Raw genomic sequence first — 16,337 nt, forward strand, 5'->3', positions numbered from 1 at the left:
ATTTACCCAATTCTACATCCAACAGTTCTAATAAAACGCAGAATATCCGGATTCATATCCGGAGTATCCGGACTCCGAAGTCCGGAGTTTCCGGGCCTATACCCGGAGTTTCCCCCGGAGTGTCCCAAACCCGGAGTATCCGGGCTTATACCCGGAGTTTCGCCCGTAGTGTTCAAAACCCGGAGTATCCGGGCTTATACCCGGAGTCTCCGGGCTTGACAGCATTTTCGCCCCAAAAACTGAAATCTTGATTTTTGGCAAAACCACCCCACCAATATCAAAACCCTTTTAGATCCTAGTTGAGGGATGCATATAGAGTTGATTGACCAAAAAAAATCACTTAGAACCTCCTAGAAACATAGATCGGGGCGGCACAAGTTGGAGTACCTTGAACGAGCTTTTCCCCGCGCGAAGAACTTGAAACCCAAGGTTTCGTGGGGAGGAACATGTGGAGAAGAAGGTGCTCCTCGCCATCTTGAAGCCTTCTTGGCCTTGAGCTCAAGTTGGGGTGGAGGATTTGGGGTTTAGGGCTCTAGGGAGAGGGAGAGCACTTGAGGGAGAGAGTGAGGGAGGGAGTGGATGTGAGAGAGGGAGAGAGTGACGTGAGAGAGTGAGGGTGAGCGTGAGGGAGTGCGGAATAGAGAAGAGCTGATGTTTTAATGTTTGGAAATAGTGCAAGAGCTAAGACACGTGATATAGAAACTCCAGGTCCAGACTATCCGGAAGCAAATCCGGAGTATCCGGGTAATTCCGGAATATCCGGGTGCAAACCCGGAGTATCCGGGTTTTCCCCGGCTCCAGAAAATTGGACTGAACTTGAGTCGATTTTGGTGACTCGATTTGTACCCGAAGGATTAGGTCTCTAATTAACTAGTTAAGCCGTGATTAATTTTGATTATAAGTGATTAACACCTAGGGTGTTACAAGTCGTTGCGGTAGTGGTAGGAAAAGGTAGGCACGCACGTCAGGGCCAATCCAACCCAATCTCGCCTACGCGCCCTAGCTACACAACCACTGCTCGATCCCCTCCAGTAGTGTCCTCTCCGTGGTTTATTAAAGTCTCGGCGCCCCTCATTGGATTTGGACCCGGCCGGGGCGCCGCTTGCTTTTTTTGGGACGCCAGGCCACCCACCCAGAAATGCCAACCCCGCCCATTTCCTCTCCCCGGCAATCTGCCTCTCGCGACCCCTTTGCCGGCTTGCCGCTCGTCGGTCGGTCGCAGCAAATCTCTATGCGATCTAGGCTTTCCCCATTTGCACGAACGGCGCCCTTTCGTCGGCCGGCCGGCCGGCGGTGGACGACGAGGACTCCTCGCCGGGCTGGACGCCCCTGCGGCCAATCTTTTGCTTGGATTTGGCTGGTCCGCCCATTCGGGGAGGGCAGCACGATTCAAAGCGCGCACCCTGCCGGCGAATCCGAATATGGACGCTTTTGGGGGTGCAGGGAGAGGCAGGCGCCATGGGATCGATCGAGGTAGCGTGTGGTGGCAAAGCAGCTGGCGGATCGGAGGAGAGGACGATGCATGGCGCGCGGGCTTGCCATCCATAAGCCCACGATTCTCTTGCGCCTAGCAGCAGCAGGACGAGCTAGGGCTGCGGGCGCCAGCGGGAGTTTATGGCCGGAACCGCGGCCTCTCGTCGGCTCGCTCGCCGCCGCTCGCCGAGGAAAATCCGCGTACGGCCTCCCGCGCATCCCGATGCCCCCCGGCCCCCTCTGACAAGCGGGCACGTTCAGGCGAAACCCACGTGCTTGCGCTGGCATGGGCGCGTGGATCGTGGATGGACGATGCGGCTTTGGCCTGGCCCAGCGGAGGAGGGAGACGGTGGTTCTGTTCTGGCGCGGTGGAGGCGGGCGGGAAGGGTGGCGGATCGGATCGAAGCGGGCGAGGACAAGGATGGAAATGGACTGGTTTCGTGACCCCCCGTGACAGGACGGCGCGCCAGTCCACAGCCGACACGTAGCGCAGCCTAGGGCGTCTCACCTACGATGCACCCTCGCTCTCCCCTGTACTGTTTGACGTGGCCCTATCTTTTTCTCTCTCTCCTCCTAACTCCTGTGGTGTGTGACTACTAGATCCTTGAAGTATCAGAAAAAGCTTCTGTTGCGGCCAGTTTATTGAAACGATGGAAGAGCCTTGCTCCCGAGCTCCCAGCTAGGAGTGAACCAAGGGTAGAATAAACAAGGAAGGGTACTAGAGTTACTGGACACCTTGATGACATTCTATCAGCCATACCCTGATACCCAACACACGTAGTGGAATAGTTGCATGCATGCTTCTCCTTGCAAAATGATGAATAAATAAACAATAAAAGGCTGTAGCCTGTATACCAAGTGATTTTAAGATCAAATAAAGATTGGCAACAAATTGAAAAAGAAAAAAACAATCAGTTCCCTCGAGGATCAGAAGAACTGCATGCATCTCTACCGGATGCCATTAAACTAGTAGTGGTATAAACATGCACCTTCAGGGTACCTATATACTATTATAAGAATTAAATTGTTGTTCTGTTTAGGGATACTTTGTGCAATTTATTTTTCAAAGCTCTCATGAAAAAGCACAACAAAACAATTGTCCAGCATGTTATACCGCGACCGATCTTATAGGCCTTCTGATTGATATGAATAACTTTGTTTGAACTTTCGTTATTAACGGCACAAATAAATCCTAAGAAATGGGTTGTGGTATGCTGGCAACCCATATTTCGCAAAAAACAAACCACCAGATTTTCGCTTGCTCACTTAATAGTTTCAGTATTTTTTTGTTGCAATGATTGTAAAGTACCAATGGGTACTTTCAGGTACTTTTGCTTTGAAATTTTTTCTACCCATCGATTAATGGAAGGTATTTACAAAAATTAAATTAAATTAGTATTCGGTCTCATTTTTTGGTATTTGGTCCCACATTTTTGTACCAACAGGTACTTTAGTTTAGATACTTTTAAGTACTTCCTACCTTGACCACCGTACGATTCTGTCAGATGAACAACTTTTTTTTTCAATCATTGTAAAAATTCTCTTCATTGATATGTCCCAAAAAATATATCAGTTGGATTTTCTTGCAATGAAACAGACATATTCTTTTAGACTCTTAATTAAATTATATTCAGAATTTTTTGTTCGGAAATTGTCTTTCCTTGTTTGTTGACCATCCTGTTTGACCAATACAAGTTATCTTATCCTTATTAAAAAAACATCACACACAGGCACTGAATATGGCCGGGAAGCCAGCCGTACATGTGTTGCTCCCATTTTTAAACAGCTATTTTATACATAAACTGCATGATACTTGCACAAGGATAATTGTTTTACTATACTTGTGCAAGTAGTAGTGTGCAGTTGCTTGTGTGTGCGGATACGTACAGGGGTCTAAAGCAACCGTGTTGTGTCGTTTTCAAGAGGGATCTCTTAATGAAGAATGCTTTGGTTGAAGATTAACTAGCTAGACGATCCAACCAAGAAGCCCAAGTGTACGGTCTTTTGCACTGTTCGCTAACAAATCCGGTCCATCAGGAGTCACTAAGCGAGTACTAACTCCTGCCTAATAATAACGCTACGCTACTCATTTTGCTATGTATCCAAGTTTCCCATTTCATGTAACAACAATACATATATAGCAGCATTGCATGGATGGATCTCAATCATGTTCATATGGTTGATGCCGTCCCAGACTTGCCTAAAGACGAAATTTCCACAAATCAAGCCAGCTAGCCGGAATACACTAGCAGGGAGTACGTTCACAAGTACTAGCATCCACCCAAGGGCAAGGCAAACTGGCAACTGGAGAATAGCTTATGGGATGAAACAGGTGTTCCAACTCCCACCCGGCTTAAGCCACTCCTCCCTGCCTCTATATTTCCGGGCAGCCTCCGTCCGGCCGGTAGCTCCGGTGGACGGAGGAGTTGCCCCCGCCGGGGTGCGGTGGTGGTCCAAAGCCGCCGAGGCCGGCCGGGACCCAGAAGCGGTGGCGACATGCACGGTTGGGGCTAGGCCTAGGAGGCTCTCTCTCCATGGGTAGCCAGCCCCCTCTGGCCAAGGCCGCCCCTTCTCGTGTATGCGCGCATGCAGCCATGCACCGCGGCGTGCAGCATTGGAGCGCATCCGTTTCGGCACGGGCCTCCCAGTTAGGGTAAACCCGGCCGGGCAGTGGGGGTAACTGCGCAGGCAGCGCCCCTCCTCCGCCTCCTCCTCCTCCAAAGTTACCCTCCTTTAAAGCTGGGGGAGAGGGGATGGATGGATGGAGACGCGTGAAAAAGATGCGAGAGGAGAGACCGGCAGCGTGCTACAGGGCAGCCGCACAGTGATCCTGGCTTTTTTCCCGCCGGTCTCCACTAATATTCCGCTCCCGGCCGTCCTCTCCTCCCCCGCCGGCTCCTCATTATATCAGCGCGCACAATGCAAGCTTAGCTAGCTAGCCCTTGTTTGTTGGGTGTGGCCTAGCTGAGCTGCAGGGGCGAGCTGATCGGCCGGCGGCAGAGAGCGAGAGCCAAAGCCAAAGCTCGGAGGGGAGGAGGAGAGATCGTCGTCGTCATGGGGAGGGGACGGGTTGAGCTGAAGCGGATCGAGAACAAGATCAACCGCCAGGTGACCTTCTCCAAGCGCCGCAACGGCCTGCTCAAGAAGGCCTACGAGCTCTCCGTGCTCTGCGACGCCGAGGTCGCGCTCATCATCTTCTCCAGCCGCGGCAAGCTCTACGAGTTCGGCAGCGCAGGGTAAGCGATCGATCAAACACGCGAGCGCACGGCCACCTAGCTAATTAATTTTCAGCTCCTGCAAGCAGATCTGCTGCTTTTGCCTTTTAATTTTGTTTTCCCTTTGCGGAAAAGATCTGGTGATGCTTTGCTCCATTGCTCAGCTTTCGTTTCCGATCCCTTTTATTTGCTGCGCGTGCCTTTCTTCTCCGTGATTTCTTGCTTTTCTTTTCTGCAGCGAGTAGCCGAGAGCTCTACTCCTGTAGTAGTTCCAGGCCATGCTGAGGCATGTTATTTTATTCCTGCCATCTGCGTGTGTATCTGTGCGCGATGTAGGGGCATGGCGGTGTTCATATAACCCGGGTCCTGGATCCCTAACTGGTATGAGACATCCCTTCGGCAGATCTAAGATACCTACCCCTTTGCCTCTTTCTTCCACCTTCTCCGGGCACTTGAAGTAGTCGCCCACGCACGCACCTCTTTCCTCCATCTTCTCCGGGTACTTGGACTGGCCATCTTTCGTGTGTTGGAGCGTGCGTGTGTCAGAGACACGTTTCGGTTGCTGAGATAACAGGGGATCGTTGGGGGGGAAGGGGATGGAGAGGAGTTAACACGATGAGGCCTGCGAGGGGAAAGGGTGGTATGTTCTTTCCGTTTTGATCCCAGCGCCGTCCCTGCTTGTATGAAAATCCTGCTTCCCACGCTCGCGAGTCTTGGCACTTGTTTAGCTCTGGCCACCTCGGCGCACAGCAAACCTCTTCATCTTGCCTGATCTATCGATGCTGAACTGCTCCTATTCTCTGTTGCAATTTCATGTCAGTTTGCTCGATCGGCACTGAAAAATTGAACCGATTTTACCACGTTTTCCCCATACGAGATTTAGATCTACTTCAGTTTCAGGAGGTCTCAGAACTTCTTAAGTTGAGAGCTCAAGGCTTGATGATAGTCTTTCTGTTTTGCCCCTTCTCTTTCATCCTATGCACCTTGTTCCTCTCATTGTGTTCACAGTTCCATTACTTTCATTTCCTAATGGTTTTCGATGTCTAATATAGATTTTTGGTTTCCTCTTAAGGTATTTTGATCGGAAGTTATGTGGAAGAATATATGCTTTTGTTCCTTTTCTTGCTCTCATTTTATGCCTATATATGCATCTCAGTACTACTGAGACATGTATCACGCTTTCGACTTTATTGATCTTTATACGTTCCTTGCACTTCCTTAATTGGTTTCATGTATTTCGGACTTCATTGACCCTACTGCTTGAAGATTCTTTTACCTACATATTTCTGCATATGACAGAGATCTAAACTGATACTTCAGTTAAAACAAAGTTATTTATCTGCTGAAATAGATAAAGTTCATGAGAGGAAGCCTCCTGTTGTCCTTATTATCTTTGTACGTGAATGATAATTTTGTCGCTGCACGAGTGATCAGTTTTTTAAGCACTAGTTTTCAGTTCGTATGCAACTTGGATAATGAAATTATTGCTTTTCCCAGGTAATTTTAATAGCTAAAGTTTCAATTATATGCTGCAGGTTGTATAGGTTTCACAGTTGTAACTTCAACTAAACAATGCATTTTACAAATATTCAGTGATATATGAGGTAGATCTCTTGTATTATGTGTTTTTGTGCGATGCATGTTCGATCTATTTATGACCAAAGTGTGAGAATTGTTTGCTTTGTAGCAGGAAAGTTAGGTTTCCTTAAATTTAAATCCTTTGATTTTACTTGGTGAAAAATGTTTAATTTGAATAATAAGGTGCTAAAATAGTCACCGCTAATTCACTAAAATTTTGTTGCATCCTGGAATAACTAGCTATTCTGCTTTCTCAATTATATTCCATAGAATCGTCAGTTCATGGCTGTGTTCTTGCTCCTTATTACCCTCACAATATAGTGTCAAGCAATATGTTAATATAATGTTGAAATAAAATGGACTCCATCTGGGTCTGAAAAGTTACATCTATGTACCTCTATTTCTTTTATTTATGTATAGCTTTATAGATTTGGGTGCTTTTTTCGAGTTCATGATAAATCTGGATTAGTATTGAGATGACATTTGCAAGCCAACACCTTCTTTGGTTAGGCATGTATAGAATTGAATTTTTCAGAGTTGCATACGAATTGTTATGTAGTATGATTATAATGGTTTTACATAATCGTGTGATATGATATGTCATAGGAAATATATAGATCTGGCCATGGCACATAACGCTGGTAGCCATATAATGTAGCAAGACAGGAGGAGACATTTTTAGACATACATTAATTTACATAAACACAGGTTGTTTCAAAGATGGATGCCCCAAATAATCTTTGACCAAAAGCTTATGTGCATCCGTCATGTTTCAAAAAGCAACCACCTATTAATGCGATTCACTTATACTCGGTCCACATGGAATCAGACTTCCATAGAAGAAGAATATACTGATATTAGTAAATAGATACGTATCATCAATGGGGGACCTTATGTACACATGATACTTTTCTTAGACGTTATAGTATTATTTTTCAGCTTCCTTTTAATGGCATCTAATTTGTTTTTCCCCAAATAACTTCCTGTGCAGAATAACTAAGACATTAGAAAGGTACCAACATTGCTGCTACAATGCGCAAGATTCCAATGGGGCACTCTCCGAAACTCAGGTATATATATCAATTGTTGTCCGTGATAACGTCTACTTTAAAGTTCCATTTTCATCCAAAAGGTAAATATGATTTGTCTTTGTTTATATTTTTAAAATCCTACCGGACCAACAATTTTCATTTGATCCATGCACCATCCAGTTTTAATACCAAGGTACATGTACATAAAGATAAGGAAGGCAATGTACATGTACCCACAATAAATTTTGTGGTGGAGATATATATTAACTCCAGTCATAAAAATTAAGTTGAACTTTATATAAATAGAAATTGTTTTTTGGTGTATCTTAATGTTTAAATCACTTCCCATTTTCCAACAGTTTATAGTTTATCAACAAAGGAAACATGGTGAAATGAAATCAATATATTGCATTGTTGTTACAACCACAAGTAAAACTAACAGAGAACTATAGTTACTAGTCCAGGCAAACTGATTTCATTTTTCAGATTTAATTACCATACCCCAGTAGTAGTAACCTTCCAATCTGATATTTATTGCATGACCTGTTCTTAGATTCCGAGGTGTCATTAAGCTGCTAGCCAATAAGGACCACTAAGCAATTTTTTATCCAATATACTAGTACACATAAACTGTGTGATGCATATTGTTTGTCTTTTGACATCTCTATTCATCAAGTTAGTTATTGTCAATTGCAAAAAAAAAGATCCTAATGCTAGCCTAGACGTTATTTCTGGAATTTAGTATACTGATACAACATATATAGACTTGCTTTTCCACCTGTGTTTGACATTGTAAAATGGTTATTCCTGCTGTGTCTTTCAATGGTAGTTGTGTGTAGTGGATATGTCTTTAACTCCCAATGAAAGCCCAGCAATTAATTGTAAATTTAGTGAATTCCTCCAAGAGTTGATTTTTTTTCTATGTGACGTTCTTAAAAGGTCATTCCTGTTGTTTTCCAATGAATTACAGCTTGTAGATACGGTTGACTTGGCAAATGGAATAGTCATGTAATTCAATTGATGAGGTTCTACCTTTTGTGTGTAGAGTTGGTACCAGGAAATGTCAAAGCTGAGGGCAAAATTCGAGGCTTTGCAGCGCACTCAAAGGTTTGATTATCGTATTTTTACATGGGATAATGTAATGCCTGTGGAATTGTCATGTATGTATTTCTGTAACTTCAACAGGCACCTGCTTGGGGAGGACCTTGGCCCACTGAGCGTCAAGGAACTGCAACAGCTAGAAAAACAGCTTGAATGTGCTTTATCACAGGCGAGGCAGAGAAAGGTTCATATCTCAGTTTTCCCTTATGCTATGGAAAATAAAACACACATATGATTCGGTGTAACCACAAAACTCGGGTCGCAGGGATGGAAACAGTATGGCACCGTAATATAGTAGTAGCAATCTTGTTTAAGATAACACGCATGTAATAACTGAGGTATTTGAACTTCTTATGGGGTGAAAATAATTGATTTATAGAAGAGCAATGCTTCTTCCACATAGTTGAAGGAAACTTCCCACAAGGATGATTAAACACTTCAGCCTACAAATATGGGTCACTAATAATGAACCATAAAATGGTCTTATTTCATTAGCTTTAATGTTATTAGCACGTGTAATGAAGTTGTAAAGCAGCATTATACTGGTCTGTATCTGTTCTAATTACTGACATTAGCTTTTATAGGAAAAGGATAGTGCAGTAGCCTATATGCATCCTATCCAGAATAAAGCACACAATTATTTTCTTTGTAAATAAATTACTACAGGGCCCACCATTCTGCAGCATATCCAGTAGTTTGGTTGCATACATGCCTGTGAATAATTAAATTAATTACCTTAAAAATATGCTCTCACATTACTTATTATTGTACATTCTTTTCCAGCAAAAAGCAGTAAAAGAACTGAAAAAAGCATAATCTATATTCAATTCATATAAAGAAAGAGAAAACTGAAAAGTATTCTCTGGATGAAATTATTGGTGGAACTCTGTAGTCCAATGTTGCAATGTATGCATCTAAATTTCAGTTGACAGATTTCATCTGATACCTTCCGAATGGCAGAGCAAATTTCAGTTTTCTTCCCACTTTTATACTCCACTCTGAAATCTGAATGCATGTGGCCAATCGCCAATAATAAAACAATTCCTTTAGAATATGAAACCAAAATACCGAAAGAAATGTAACAGAAAAAATAATTGGACATATTGAATTATCAGTTTGTGTATAGATGGAAATGGGCACATTGTATGGCTAATTATATATTCCTCCAAAATTTTGCCAGACACAACTTATGATGGAACAAGTGGAGGAGCTTCGCAGGAAGGTAGTTTACGTCAGACTTGTTTATTCGCAAAACAAAATATAATACATGTTTACAGCAGTAATTATTTGAGCAGTACAGGCTCATGGAGTCATGGGCTTGTGGCTCCAGAAGTGCAAATATTCTACTACTGCCTATGACTTGCCATAGGTTGATACACTGTAGCCAGCTTGGGTATATCGCATGGACACTAGCTAGGGTAGATCCTAGTCCTTCAGTTAGAACAACCATGTGCTGTACAGCTATAGATATGATATGCATAGGTGTCTTCCATACTTTCTTGTAGCTCTGCTAATGGGTTGGAACCCGCACCATACCCAACCCCACCCAAAATTAACATATTTAGATACCCAACCCCACCCAACCCAATTAGTTAATTTCTCAACTCTAACCAACCCGCCCCATTATAAGCGGGTAACCCATAAAAATCCATGGGTTCTACTATGCGGAGGAATTTAGTGTTTCTACACTTAATATGGAGACCACATATATGTCTAGCTACACTACTTTGCACAGAGTATCTGTCAGTCATATTGACTCATCTCTAAAAATTCCAGTCAATTTCGATAAAATTTTATGGTGTGAACGCGAGATTTTAATTCCAGGATCCGGCTCTTGATGTGGAGCCCACGTGTAGTTCTAGCCACGCTGCTTTGCACAGAGTAGCTGACAGACGTACTGAGTCATCTCCAATAAATTTCAGTCAATTTCGATAAAATTTTATAGTGTGAACGCGAGATTTTAATTCTAGGGTCCGGCTCTTGATGTGGAGCCCACGTGTAGTTCTAGTCACGCTGCTTTGCACAGAGTAGCTGCCAGTCGTACTGAGTCATCTCCAACAAATTTCAGTCAATTTCGATAAAATTTTATAGTGTGAACGCGAGGTTTTAATTCCAGGGTCCGGCTCTTCATGTGGGGCCCACAGATAGTTCTAGCCACACTGCTTTGCACAAAATAGCTGCCAGTCGTACTGAGTCATCTCCAACAAAATTCAGTCAATTTCGATAAAATTTTCTGATATAAACACGTGGTTTTAATTTCAGAGTCCAGCTCTCACGTGGGACCCACATTTATATATAGTTATACTATTTTGTAAAAAGTATCCATTTCAACCCACCCCAACCCGCCTCAACCCGCATTTATATAGAACCCGACCCGATCCACCCCATTAACTAATACAACCCATTTTAACTCATCCAAACACACTCCATTTCAAAACCCACCCCACAAAACTCATTTCAACCCAACCCATTAGCAGGTCTACTTTCTTGTGTACAAGAGATTCAGCTGCTGGTCCTATACTCCTATGTCTAATTTACCACATCTATTATTTCCGATGGAGTTCGCAGGAGCGTCACCTGGGAGAAATGAACAGGCAACTCAAGCACAAGGTCCTTATCTGTTCCTAGTGGAACACCTATACATTATTGGATTGCACTTTACCATGGACATCATTTCTTTGCATTGTCGTTACAACTTTATGTATATGTTGTTCGATTTTACAGCTCGAAGCTGAAGGTTCCAGCAACTACAGAACCTTGCAGCATGCTGCCGCCTGGCCAGCTCCCGGCGGCACCATGGTGGAGCATGACGGCGCCGCATATCATGTGCATCCGCCTGCTCCCTCCGCTGCTATGGACTGTGAACCCACTCTGCAAATCGGGTACAATTTCTATCTGATTATATTGCAATTCAAGAAACAAATTCAACATGTAGCTCTGCTAGTTGGTGATCATACTGATCAATCAATCATAAAACTGATCATTGCGCAGTGTACTAACAAAACAAAGCTATCCGTTGCTAGGTATCCTCATCATCAGTTTCTGCCTTCTGAGGCAGCGAATAATATTCCACGCAGCGCCCCCGGAGGCGAGAACAACTTTATGCTGGGATGGGTTCTTTGATCAGTTCCCCTGCAGATCCACCCATCAGATGAAAATTGCAACAAATAAAAGGCGCATTCAGCCCTATATGTGCATATCCATGCTCAAGTGCTGGATGACGCCATCTTTTAAAATTTGTGTGTAAGAACTAACTAAGAACTGCACCTTTATTCCATGTGGCTGTGGTGTGGCACGTTTATTATATTTTCATTAGGACCATGAATCTTGTAAAAATACTTCTATGCTGCCGGTGCATGCACCATGCAATCCAAAATTATCTCTACATACCCAGTGCTGCTAGCTAGTATATGCTGATGGATCATTGCCATTAATTACTTGTTTGCTCATACCCGCAAAAAAAATTACTTGTTTGCTTTGTCTTTTCTAGCCCTGGTGCCTGTCAAAGCAGACAGATATATTTATAATCAAAGCTACCACAGCTAGCCATATGGATGTTCGGGTGATTTTGATTTTTGTGTTATATCTGCAAATACTTTCTTTGTCAAGTAACAGAAAAGGCAATGCTATCGCCAGAATTTCGACTCAAGTATAAACAGTTTAGTTGTTCAATGATGACAATGACATGTCATTGTCTTAGCAAATGCTGGTTCGTGCAAGAATGTATAGGCCGGGTTCGAATAATTGTCCTGTTTCAATCATGATGGAATCTAATCTTTACCAGATCGACTGTCGTATGCACTCATTGATGGATTTAAATGATTTTCTCTTCAAATTTGTGTAGATTATTATTGCTGAACTCATACTGCTAACACTATCTTTGTTTTACAGGAGTGTGGTGGCTGGACAAACATGCATGTCAGCATGGGCTTGCCCATCCGACCATATATATATATATATCACCAAAAAAAATAAATTAGTTGGTGGCTGATGCACTGATGACTTTAATTTGTTTGGTTCTCTGCACGACTAATATGGTGGCAACTTGGAGTAAAACACCGGCTGAGAGCAATTCATTTCATCTATACCTTTTGTCAATCCCATGCCTGTATTTAACTGAGAAAAAGTTATATGTGTTTACATAACTCATATAGCATATTTGATCTCAACACCATGCAATAGTAAATGTCATGAGTTGCCTATAAAATCGTGACATGATATTGAGCATTGTGAGGGGCTGTTTTCTCCCTAGCATCTAAAAAGATCTAAAAAGATGCCGGACTCCACTGGGAATGGGAATGGCCTAATAATGATTACTCCCTGGCATTTAACATGCTTGATAGCAAATTATCAATTTGGAAATGTATATGTGTTGGGGTTAGTAAAATTTCATTCACACAAAAAATATTTGAATATTGTTGGGGTTGCAGAAAGCTTTTATGGAGTCAGTGTCAGACCCAGATCCACGGGACTGTGCACATCACATAGATGTGACACCCGATCCAATTTGGAAGTGGTCTAGTAGTGGTCCATGAGTGCTATGTGCACATATTTAGTACCACCTTACTAGTTGAGTAGGGGTGGCGCCAACTTATAAGCTTTTGTCTCATACCATAGCACCTTCGGATTTACCCTTTTGCACAAAGCGAGAATAAAAGTGTAAGCAAGGTGCTATGTGTATGCAAGCCCGCCCCTCGGAAAGGCTAGACTCTTGCGGTTGCGCGTATGGATCAGTGTGTGGGCATATGGCACATGACGTGTGTGGGCCCGGATGGAATACACGGTATGGCATATGACGCCGACATTGGACATATGGTTGAGTTGGACCGATGATGATGTTGGATCCTTTGAAGGGGGTGTATGTGAAACCCGGTCCAATTTAGATGTGGCCTAGTAGTGGTCTATGAGTGCTATGTGCACATATTTAATACCACCTTGCTAGTTGAGCAATGGTGGAGTCAACTTATAAGGCTTTGTCCTCCAATCACGGGTTGACCCTTTTACACAAAGCGAGGACGACAAAGCGAGAACGAAGGTGTAAGCAAAGTGCTATGTATATGCGAGCCCTCCTCTCGAAAGGGCGGGACGGTGTGACAATACATATTCTAGAATAAGAGATAGCACATGGTGTCAGACCTAGGCCCATGGGACTGTGCACACCGCATAGATGTGAGGAAGATTCCGGATACCCACAAGAAAGGAAGAAGCCAGACTTCTACTAGGATTCCTCTGTAATCCTACTAAAACTCTGCATTCTAGGACTCCTACCTTGTACCCAACTAGTATCTCTCCCCCTGGACTATATAAAGGAGGGCCGGGTACCTAGATCGGCAGATAACCCATAAGCTAGATTGTTCAACAGAGCACAACACCCCAGCGCAGGGCGCAATATACCAAACCACCACACAGGATGTAGGGTATTATGCTATTCCGACGGCCCGAACCTGTCTAAATTTGTGTCTTGTGTCCATGCGTTTACCATCAAGTTCCAGATTCGGCGATCTGCTCCCAATAATCTCCTACCTTAGGGCATCCCAAGGTAGGTTGACGGTAAAATACCGACACGTGGACCATACCTCATACATGTTGTAACTTCTCGGATACGTGAAGGACTAGTAATGAAAATGAATCTCGATCTCCACCCTCTCGGAAGGGCTGGAGGGTGTTGAAACGAACCGAGTTCCAGAAACGAGAACCCGACTCCCTTCGTGATAGTCTCTGGATCGGTAGCTATCACATATAGAACATATTTCAATTACATATCACAGTCATACTTCTCGATGAAGTCATTACAGGGCTTAAATATACATAATCCAGAGGATTTGCAATACGAAAATCAGAGTACAAGCCCCTTGGGATAAAGGAAGTCAAACAGAACTCGAAAGCGTAGCTAGTCTTCTGGGCATCTCTCATCTTCAGGCTTTACTCTTCCACAGGCAAACTTGAGTGTAGCTCGACCTGTCCATAGCGTCCTTCATCGTCGTACAGCTCGATCGTCGAAACGGAAATGGATCCTGCATCTACCAAACTATCCCCAAGGACGAGATAGGCTCACATCACCGTCTGAATGCAGTTTTTAAGTGGAATGCACAGATATATAAAAAAAGAAGCCAAAGATAAGGTTAGGGTTTTCCTATGCAACAGTAGCAAGTTCATAGCATCAGTCAAATTCCCCCGACGTGGGCCATTCCGGCATCCCAGACTCCCGGTCAACTCACACCTTCCAGACTAAGCATATCCCATCAGAAACCCACCAAGTTGGTACCAAATCTCCCTCTCCTCACACCTCAACTACTATCCAAGCAGGCCAGTAAACTAGAGGGAGGTAGAAATATCCAGTAACACTAACTAATGGAAGCAACAGAAAAGTAGGGTCGTACATGACCGAGTACGCGGCTATACATATAGTTTACACTCTGCAGAGGTTGTACACCTGGACCCACTCAAATCGAAGCCAGCCGGAATCAAACCAATTGTCGACGACACACCGGTCTACTGAGAATGAGAACTAGCAGCCATGGCACCATCCTGCTTTCCCGGGTCTGGGCGTGTCCTCCCATGAGAGGTCGCCCCGGGACTGTGAAGCCTAACTTGCAACTCGGGGAACGCAAGGTTAATACATCCTTCCCCTGCACTGATATCCTATCCTCCTACAGGCTTGGCACCACACTTGCTAGCTATGGACTGGATCCTTCCGCATAGAGGATAAGTGGTGTGCACATACATAGTCCCACCAATCATAGTTACCCCAACCGGTTCCTTATATGCTGAGGCGAGCATCTTTGTCACATCTGTGTATCCGTCGCACAGTCCGCAGTGGGCACCCATCATAGGTCTCGCCCCTCTACTCCTCCAATCTGCCACGTCTTCCCAAAGGAAGGGTTTCCCGAAGGAAACATGCACCCGCCACAGGTGCTCTGCAGGATGTGTGAAAAGATCTTGATCACATGATGTCATAGCCTAGAGGGGGGTTTGAATAGTCTTTTCTTCAAATTTCAACACTTGACCCTGCTGACCCTGCCTGGACCGGTTAGACTGGTCTGTTCAGCCAGACAGACGGCGATTGCTAATTCGCGAGCGCGTGCTAGCAGCGAAACCAACAATCAATTTCCCGACAAGGCAGTACTTTCCCTTTCCAGTAAACAAAACATTCCCTTTTTGGCTTCTCAAATTTTTTCGTGCCCAGGCGGTTCCGCTTCAGGCGCGGCGTGCCGCGCAGCGCCTCTAACCCATTTTTTTTCCCTTTCTGCGCGCCAGCACTACCGTCAGATTCCCTTTTCCGCTCAAAATCATTCGGGGCCCCTAGGAAAAATAGGGGAGTAAAAATTGGGTGGGAGGTTTCACTGTAAAAGTTAATTTCAACATCACTTTTCTGAAAAGATAACTGCGCCCTATATACTTTAGCATGTGTATAAGTTGTCGATTCTGCGACAGGCAGCAGTCTTTCCTTTTTTTGGAGAGTTTTTTTGTCCCACATTTTTCTACTTTTGGAAATTTATAATTCGTAAATATAAATTTTTAGTATAACTTTTTGCGCACCTTCAATGAAGAATAAATTATTATCATAACTTTTTAATAAATTATTATCATAACTTTTTATGATATACATAACTTTAAGTATAACTTTTTTCCAGCAACTTGAGGAATAATTTCTTAGTACAACTTTCACGATACATACAAATTTAATGTATAGTTTTTTGAAATAACTTATAGAGGATAACATTATAGCATAAATTGTGTGATGATGTTATCAGCAAGATTTCTCACACAAACCTTTTACACACAAATTCATAAGTTTATGATACAACTTCTAAGTACAAATCCTCGGTACAATATTTTTAGTATAATTTTCTATATAAAAGTTATCGGGAAAAGCTTCAAATATATTGGAAGGTAAAAGGAAATATCTGGAAAAGAAAATAATGATAACACTCGTACT

General features: G+C 43.6%; 1 protein-coding gene across 1 annotated transcript; it reads left to right on the forward strand.

Annotated features, from left to right (window-relative positions):
- The first annotated feature begins 4,271 nt into the window (after window positions 1-4,271).
- On the forward strand, window positions 4,272-11,795 carry LOC120656815 (MADS-box transcription factor 6-like). The gene is made up of 8 exons (XM_039934998.1): window positions 4,272-4,709; window positions 7,258-7,336; window positions 8,343-8,404; window positions 8,483-8,582; window positions 9,579-9,620; window positions 10,967-11,008; window positions 11,123-11,280; window positions 11,422-11,795. Exons 1-8 carry the CDS (start codon window positions 4,528-4,530, stop codon window positions 11,519-11,521), a joined length of 765 nt encoding a protein of 254 aa, XP_039790932.1. The 5' UTR covers window positions 4,272-4,527; the 3' UTR covers window positions 11,522-11,795.
- Window positions 11,796-16,337: the final 4,542 nt, after the last annotated feature.

This window comes from Panicum virgatum, chromosome 1N (genome assembly GCF_016808335.1).
Source record: "Panicum virgatum strain AP13 chromosome 1N, P.virgatum_v5, whole genome shotgun sequence".
NCBI classification, from domain to species: Eukaryota; Viridiplantae; Streptophyta; class Magnoliopsida; order Poales; family Poaceae; genus Panicum; species Panicum virgatum.

What these genes read in the sequence shown, in the direction of transcription:
- LOC120656815 (XM_039934998.1), top strand. Translation starts at nt 4,528, where the DNA reads ATGGGGAGGGGACGGGTTGAGCTGAAGCGGATCGAGAACAAGATCAAC. An exon ending in GGGCACTCTCCGAAACTCAG is followed by an intron (nt 7,337 to 8,342) that starts GTATATATATCA and finishes TTTTGTGTGTAG; the next exon opens with AGTTGGTACCAGGAAATGTC. An exon ending in GAACCCACTCTGCAAATCGG is followed by an intron (nt 11,281 to 11,421) that starts GTACAATTTCTA and finishes ATCCGTTGCTAG; the next exon opens with GTATCCTCATCATCAGTTTC.